Source organism: Eurypyga helias, unplaced genomic scaffold (genome assembly GCF_000690775.1).
Source record: "Eurypyga helias isolate BGI_N326 unplaced genomic scaffold, ASM69077v1 scaffold2301, whole genome shotgun sequence".
Classification (NCBI taxonomy): domain Eukaryota; kingdom Metazoa; phylum Chordata; class Aves; order Eurypygiformes; family Eurypygidae; genus Eurypyga; species Eurypyga helias.
Window position 1 is genome coordinate 46,034 of NW_010229965.1, and position 9,132 is coordinate 55,165.

The window sequence follows — 9,132 nt, forward strand, 5'->3', positions numbered from 1 at the left end:
AGTGGATAACCTGTCTTCATATACTGTTTTGGATTTTTGCCTCATAGACAATAGTCACCCTCTCCCGACATTACAGAACAACTAAGAAATGAAGGCTGCATAAAGCCCCTGTTGGACAAGAATTGATTTTGGCAGTAATGTCAGATTAAGTAATCTCTGCTTCCAGGTGAAGCTTCACAGGAATGGCTGATCCTGTCTAACAGCCCAGTGCTGTCAAAAATACAAATTATTTTCCTCCCTCCGTCGGCTGGATTATTTTCTGCTGGATTAGCAAACTGAATTGGCTCACTGAGGAGTCAGATGAGCATTGGATCTGACCAAGAGAAGAAACATGGACTGTGCAGCCAGTAGCTGGGCAGAGTGGAAAATAATTACTTTATTTAGACCTACTAGATTAGCATTATTTATATATTTTAAAAATTCATTTTCCATTTACCCAGTGAGTTGTGCTTGCACAACTGTTTACTGGGGCAACACTGTGAGCTCAACCAGGGAAATGAACTGGGTTAAGGAATATTGTATTAAAAGTAGCCTTTATTATTACTTTTAATAATCTACAGCAGTTTTCCAGTCTAGTTTGCTATGAACAGTACTGGCATTAACTCTTCAGATGAAGCAGGACAGGAACAAGTGGCTGTGAGCTAGGGCTGCTTAAGTGTTTAGACAGCACTACTGAAATATTCATCAGACTGGGATGGAAAAAACCATCAGCAGGTATGTGAGCAACTGTCCCAAAAAGTGTGTTAAAGTCGGAATAACTCCAAACCAATCTGTCTTCAGTTTTCCACTGGGCTGGTATACAGTATTATCTTTGTAAGACAAGCCAAGAGCTAGAATTTCAGTGAACAATGCAATTTGTCCTTAAAGTGTGCACAATTGCCATCTCAGAGACTTCCAGCTGTACAGCAGCCAACTCTGCAACTGCATGTGTTCAATAGAAGACTCCTCTTCATGGAGACTCAAAAACCATACAAATCCACATTTATTTAGAAGCTTACATCAATCTGATCTAGCCGCGTTTATTATTTCCAATAGGAAGATGACAAAATTTAACCACCATCCCCATTTTAAAGCAAGTTTTTCTCTCCCATCTCTGCACTAAACAATTGCATCCCCCCTTCAGTTAACACCACGTCTAAGCAGCGTTGACTACCATGCTCCTGTGCTACGGCTCGTACTACAATCATGCTGCTCAGCACAACCATATCGATGAAGCCGGCCTCTGAAGTACAACACTCCCAACAGCACCAGAAGTAATTCTGGTTACTGTTAAGCCAGCTAGGCTTAGCACAGTCTGTTTCTTGGCAAAACCTGCATGTTATTTCAGCCAAATGACAAGTGACAGAGACTGTGATACTGCCAATAAAAAGTATACTGAAAATTCTGCATAAGCCTTCCTCTTTCTCCTCCCAGGCATGAGATTATTATTATTACTGGCAATGACAAAAATAAATTTAGATTCCTCTTATTAATTCTTTGGTCTTTCAAGATTTATGGCTTGGGACTTACATCTTCTTTTTCTTACTTAAAAGGAACTATGAGGGGGTTTTTTTTCCTTTTAAGGAAGGCTGAAAGTCTGTCCCAGTCGCATAACTCTCCTGGTATAGCAAGAAAAAAAACCCACTCGACACCTTTACCAGTCTTCTGCTACATCAGAAAGATTACCTATACAGCCATGACTTTCTGAAAGATTAATTCTGGGCTAGACTATAGAATACAGCTCTGAAGGAGCAAACCACATTATCTCAGATGGGATAGCGAGGACAATATTGTTTCTTCCAGTTTGATATCTGAACACATTTTTGATGAGACGTTATGGTAGCTAAGAAATTCTAGCATTGCTCTCCTTTTGCCTCATTTTAGGGCACTGCATTGGGGATGGAGGGTGTATACATCCCAGGCAAGCGGACTGCATATTCACCTCCCCTTAACTAGGCACAAACTGAGCTAACGTTGATATTTTTTCTCTGAAGAAGTACTGAAAAGTCTCTGAAAATGAAAATGACTGTGTGTGCAGACACACACCCCTTCTTTGGTGACACAGATGCACAGCGTCCGAAAAATGATTGGACATCATGCATATTAATAAAATGGAATCAGCATTTACTTGTTCTTCATGACCGATCTTGTCTTGCAATCTCTGCTATAAATCACAGGTCACCTGAACCATAAAAATAAAACTTAAAAACAGCTTTCCTTTTTTTTCTTCTGCTAATAAGAGACTCATAGTATGCTCTGGAAGCAAGAATGAGCCTGAAGGAAAAACAAAGATGAGCCATCTCCATCAACAGGATTGAGATATATGTGGACAGTTTCTAAGACATGTTGCATCTCTGCTCATGTAAATACATTCATATTGACAAGATGCACTCTCAGCTTCACTAGGGCCTCATGCACCCTACAACTAACTGCTTACCGCCAACCGATACGGCTTTGTCCCAGCACACACCATGTCTACAGTTCTTCTGCTCTAAGGAGCAAGCACTCAAGGAGATCTGGCCCAAGTTATAGCAACTACACATAGTATTGTATCACTTTTGAAAATGTATGCAAAATAAATAAAAAAACCCCAACACTCTCTCAATCTTATTTTTCAAGTTATATTAACAGCAAGAAACTGGAAACACTATTCTCTAACACACTCCAATTTTCTTCAATATTCAGGAAAATAACATGTGGAAAATTAACTAGAAAACACTGCTAGTCCCTGTCAACTTTTTGTATTACTTCTTTCATCACCAGCAAAATGGAGTGGAGGTAACTAGAAATGCAGGGATTTACAGTCTCTTATTCTGGTCACTGTACTTCCACAGTCATCCGCTTCACTGAAATAATGAGTAAGTAGCACAATAAATAAAGCCAACTATAAATGAAGCATAGACCTCTTCCTCAGTGAAAGTTATATAAAAAGCTGGGGTCTTGCTTTCCAGAGGCTGCCCACTAAAACTTAAGTTATAATTTGGGTGTATAATTAAGAGCTGCCCCTAACATGAGTTCCACGCGCAGTGAAAACCTCAGAGCGACCTTACACCGAGCATGACAGCACTTTCAATGTCCACTGTCTGCCCCTTTGGAGAAAACAGAGAATAAAGCTTGAATTAACAAAATTCATCGATTTCTAGCACAGCTGCACCACACCGTGAACAGAGGCACCACTCAGCCTGGGCTTGCTGATGCAGGGCTGTCCTCAGCTGCACTAACCCAGCAAAGGGTTCATGCGCACAGAAGGGCTCCTGGCAGAGCAGCAGCAGCCGCTCCAAGGGGCACGTCCCATCCCCTCCGACCCCCTCACGGTCTCAGTGCCAGTCTCCAGGTTGCAACACCAGAGCAGAGACAGCCACCCTCACGCTATCTCACAACACACGTGCTCTCCGGCTGTGGCTCAATGACTCACCTATCCCGATGTAGAGTGGTCTGTGGCCACAGAAGAGGGACTTTTCTGCATCCACTCATGCCCACTTCCTCTCTCGCTTCCCCAGGTCTCAAACTGAGCAGAAAATAACTCTGGATACTTTTCAGCCAAATTAACAAACTGGATTTGTTTTGCAAAGAATCCAGACACCAGAACCAGTTCCTGGGAGGAAGCAGGACTGGGCTGGAAAGCCAGGGTTAACACATAAGGACTGGGAGAAAAGGGCAGGGAATTGGACCATCTCTTAGCAGCACCAAGCCATTTTTATGGCTGAGCCTCACGGAGCAAGGCTGGCTCAACACCAGTACTTCAAAGGTGGGTTAAGAACTCCACAGTGAAGATAAACCTTAAGAGTCCCTTTGCAAAATATATTGCCTTTAAAATTGGGCCATCCAAGAAGTTTCTACCCTTCCCTGAAATTTCTGGCTGCTCACTCCTCCTCTAATACTGGCCCCCTTTCTAATACTGGCCCCCTTTCTAATACTGCTAATAGAATTGTTTGGGTAGGTCTACCTACAGATACTGAAACAATTAGAATAAAAAATCCCTTTGGGAAAAGAAAGTGGCAGACATTGGGGCAGGGAAAAGGAAGGAAGAACAACTTTTTGGTGTGAAGCATTTTGGTAACCTGGCACAGCCCAGTGCCAAGGACACACAGCCCAGAGTGGGAGCTAATGCAAGGAGGCCTTCAGCTTGCTTTGTCTGTTCAGCAAGCATCTTGTGAGACCCTTGCATTAACAGAATCGCAGAGGGTCCAAGCCAAAACAGCAATAGAGAACGTAAGAGGGCAACTGACTGACTCCAGTTGCCTTCCCTTGACAGCTGGCTGTCCTTGTCCCACTCTCTCCTTCATATATTACCTTTGCCTCCCACACACATACCTTGTTTGCTCACAGGCCATTTTAGGAAGCTGTTTTGTTGTAATAATAAATTCAAAAACCAAAACAAAACCATGCTGCTTCTGTGGAAGCAGTTTGTCTGTTGGCTTAGTGAGCTGAAAGAGCAATGAATGACAGACCCTGAAGAGGGAGGGCGGGATTAATAGCTTGGAGTTTGACGAGAAAGAAAAGCAGCAGCACCGTGGCAGGCTTAGGCTGCTGAGTCTATGTATATTAGGATTTGTTGCTTTAGAGTTCATCAAAACATGAAGCTGCTGGAAAGTCTTACAGTCAGAATCTTTGCACAATGCCCAAACTAGACAGCATTTCTCCCCACAGGCAGAAACACTGATAAATACATTAGACGGGTAGATCCATCAATGCATCTTTGGTGATACGTTACACCAGCTAAAAACCCTGAAATCCCTCCAAATGCAAGCTACTTTAAAGAAAAAAAAAAAAAGGCACTGGACTCCGCTCATATGCTCAGTCTACAAGGCCTGCTGTGTGGTTTGAAAACCCAGACCCTCGGCCAGGAATTACTACTAGGGTGTAATTTGCTGAGCAGTTCTTTCAACAGGGGTGCTGGCTTAAGTAGTTTCCTTCCCAAATAGTTATTTTTACTCCAGACCAGTCTGCCACAGTTACAAAACAGCAGTACAGACACAGCTGAAGGGTGAGGAGGGCACTTGCTTTAACCCTGATGCAGCTAAAAAATGCTTGTAAAAAATGTGAATGTTCCCTGTCTGTTTAAACAGAAAATGAAGTGCTTTAGTTTCAGTATCTTCCATGCTAATTTAAGCCATTTAACCTAAATAAATTAATGAAAAATACACTATAGGAGGTAGTGACTTTTAATTTGCTTATGTTCTGATCTTCACAGGCACACATGAGCCTGCACATTCAGTATATTTTTTAATTAGTACAGTAACTGTGTGCATATGTTTCCATCAACTTAAGCCTATCTTTGGTTTTAGATTTGATTTGGTCCCTAAACCACAAATATTATATTAATATAAGCGATGTTGACAAATTTGATTTAAAAAAATACAGGGAAAAAAAATGCTTCTAGTTAAGTGGCATAGTATGTGCCACAGACTGCACCACTGCAGAAAATAAGGACCATAACCCCAAAATACTAAAGATGAAACCATGAACTATTGGAAATACAATATATAGCTAGTTAGACAATAGGGATTCAAAGTCCAATAAACCACTGACCACACAACAGGCCTGGACCAGTGAGAGTGTGGCTTTACATTTCAAACTTAGGACTACTGGTTTCTAAAGTTCCTAATTTTTCTGTGGAAAATCCCCAGTATATCTTTTGTAGGACCGTCAGAGACAATTTGTGTTCCATTTCAAAGCCGACTTCCTATTTTTGCTTTATCCCCTAACAGTATTTACTTCCTTAAATCCAAGGGAACACATGCACATTTGAGAGGGGATTTGAACTGATTTTGGCAATTGACTTCTGAAATCTGGTCGACAAGACTGAACTCCCCCAATGAATAAGAAAGCTACTTTCAGAGCATCTTCAGAGCCTTGTCTCAGGAAAGGGTATGGGAATTGTTGATTCCTTCATGAGTAGTAGAGATTGACACTGACTGCAAAGGACTCAAACTCTCACTTGAAAGCAAAAGCCTACTTCAAACAGTAACTGTCAGAACATCATTTAATAGTGCAACAATCCAGTTGACACTTTTCTGTACCATCCTCCATGTTAAGCCAATAGACACTCAGGACCATGGTCCTGAGTTTCACCAATGATGACAATCAGCATGGTGTTCTGGTAAAGAATAAATGCATTTCCAGAGGTCAGCTTTCAATTTCCTGTCAAAAAGCCACTGTCATTTGAAAAACCCCATCCAGAATTAAAACAATAAAAGTGGAAATAAAGTAAGCACTGGATTTTTCTCCATATGTTCTCAATAACGTGAAATTTAAAACAGTTTTCAGATGGCATCACTTAAATATCAGCCTTTAAACATACTGTCAATGATTTACCTAAATTTAAATGGCTAGAGAAGAAAGTAGGACCACAGTCTCCCAAAAATTTCATGGCACAGAAAGTACTTGTGACTTCCTATTTTGCTCAACCCCAATCCTCACCAGCCCATTATTAGGGGAAACGAAAAAAAAAAACGTTCTCACCGATAATGGATATGCAATCCTAGCAGCCCAGAACTCTTCAGATGTTTTATTTTAATAAAGTATTAGAAGGTGTATACAGAAATACTTCAGGCACTCTGAGAGTGAGCAGGAAAGCACCCCACGCAGGAGGAATGTCAGAGTTTAAGCAGACTACTTACTCTGTGCCACTTTCAACCATTTGTGTTAGGAGGGAAATGCCATCTAGGTTTATAAATTCTTGGGCAAATGTAACATCCCGCGAGTAGTTGGCTAAGTCTTTCAGTGCTTCTAACTTTGCATCCATACTAGAAGACTGGATCCTCTCATGGAGCTGCTGTGCATTTTGAGCCTAAGAAAGAAATAAAACATACAAAACAAAAAACAACAAAAAAAGCTTTTAATACAATAGCAGTAATGAACAAAATGTTAGCGCAAGCAGAACAACAGCCATGTTTAATATTAATGATACTTAGCACTTGCATGCTCAGAAATTATTAGGTAGCTCACATACAAATTACTTTTACAAAAGTATATCGCTCATGTACTACTCCCTTATTACCTGTAATTACGTGGATTGTTGCAGAATCATAAGCTGAGAAATGGATCGATGTCCCATTGTCTCAGGCAAAACGTAAGCATTGCAAAAGTCAGCCTTTGGCTTGATGAGCTTATGTGTCATTTCAATGAAATTAGAAATGAAAATAAATCAAATGGCATCAGACAATCTCAGCATAATAACGGCAGCATTTGTTTTTCTGTCAACACTTACTCAGTGTACGCACATCTCATGACCTTTAACAAGACCATACACTGTCCTAATCAGGTTATATCAATAGAGACCAACTCCAGGCTTTCTGCTCCTCCCTCCCCCTCTTCCTTTTGTTCACAATGGATTCAAAAACTCACATACTCTTTTACAAGGAGCATAGGAATAATTACTTCCCACATAATACTATGATATTATCACTCATACATCTTTATGCAACTTCAATATCCACATATTTTAGGCTATTCTGCCCATTTATGCTTCAAATACAGGATGACACAGTGAAATCCAAAATGAACACTAATGATAAAAAGCTAAAGGGACATTTAAATAATGCACATTAAATTGGCTCTCTCTTTAGCCATTCAAATACTTTAAAATACATCTCACATTTCCAGTGTAATGCTTTCACTTACATGAACACAGTACCCAAAAAGCTTCAGTAAAAGCAAATACTTTTCTTAGAAAACTAACCCTCCTCGCTACATACAGATACTTGCAAAATTCAGTTTCCTGAAATTTACCTCTTACCTGCACTGAATGAAAGGTGGATGAGAAGTTATGTGTCATTAGGAAACCAAATTAATGGTAAATTCTGCTGAGAGTTATTTTCTCTGAGATTATGCCTATTGTCTCTCAGCTGGAGAAGAAAAACAGAAGAAAAGGCTGTGCTGACAGACAATTCCTTTTCTGTTCAAGTAATAAATATAGTCTTCAGAGAGATGGCCTTCTCTGCAGAGATGATTCTGAGAGGGCAGACATTTTTAGTGCAAGTGAACGTTGAAACAAACAGGGAAAACAGGAAAACACACCACCGTGTCGTTATAGACGCAGCTTCCTATCTACATAACTTTGATTCTTTCACAAGCATTAATAAATTAAATGTCTCAATATCCTCCAGGATCAGCAAGGCTGTTACTTCCCATTTTTACAAAGAAAAATTTATGCATGGTCTCCAACCAGCCTTTGGCCAGAACCTATGTGTTGAGGAGTGTGTACAGGGAGGGAATATCTTCTAGTTAATGACTGTGGTTAACATCTTCAGTTAAGACATCACTGAACAGAAACAGAGTATGTTTAGTCCTGAGCCTTTCTATGCCTTAAGTATTGGGTGGTGCAGCCACAGCAGTTACATTACCAATGAAAAGGCAGAATCCTGTTATCCAAAAGGTCTTTCTGCCAACCCTGTTACCTACTCTCTATCAAGAGGTTTGAGTTGTAATTGGGAAACAATTGCTTATACAGTCGCCCTGAAATGGCAATGTCAGGCCAAATGGTACTAAAAGAATATTCTCTCAAACTTAAGCAGCTGGCAGGCTAAATCATTTGCCAAAGCCTATGGAAGAAATAAAAACAGACACCACACTTCCAACTTCCAGGATAACCACAGAATACTCCCTCCAACCCTTTCCCTTCATCAGAATGGGTGAAGGACGTTTTCCTAAAGTACTCTTGTAGAACGAGCTACAAAAATTCAGAGCAGCCACTATTATTACCTGAACCAGCAGCTCAGCAGCCAACTCCTACCTCACCAAACGGCCTCCTTCATTGAGGTATGTCTACTGTCGACTCCCCACCATAACTACTCGAAGACTCAGAGACGCAAAGCACCCCCAAAACATTACTCTTTCTCAGAATATATGCAACACCTGAATTCCTGCCCACCTCAGAAAAGGAACTCTTTGGAAAATCTTCAATACCACCACAGTGGCTGTATTTCCCTGACTTTGGAAATTGTTGCTGAAAATTTAACCTTAAGTTCATTAAGATTTGTACACGTCTTCTTCCACCTGCCATGATCTGGGAAGTTACCACCCCCACTCTCTGCCTATTGAAGGATACGGTTCTTCCAGCTTTTTCATGGGAAGCAGGTGCCATGAAAGCTCATGGATTCCATGAAAATGAAACAAATAGGAAAGATGAACAAAACACCTGGTTCGGTG

The 9,132-nt window shown here is 40.7% G+C and overlaps 1 protein-coding gene across 1 annotated transcript in view; it reads right to left on the reverse strand.

The window, feature by feature from the left end:
* The window catches only part of LOC104516275 (engulfment and cell motility protein 1), a gene marked incomplete at both ends in the record, with an annotated part of 34,037 nt that extends 27,265 nt beyond the window's left edge, over positions 1-6,772 (reverse strand). Inside the window, one exon of the mRNA XM_010160559.1 lies at positions 6,603-6,772. Coding sequence (XP_010158861.1) covers positions 6,603-6,772 — 170 coding nt within the window. The remainder of the gene's footprint in view (positions 1-6,602) is intronic.
* Between the last annotated feature and the right edge of the window lie 2,360 nt (positions 6,773-9,132).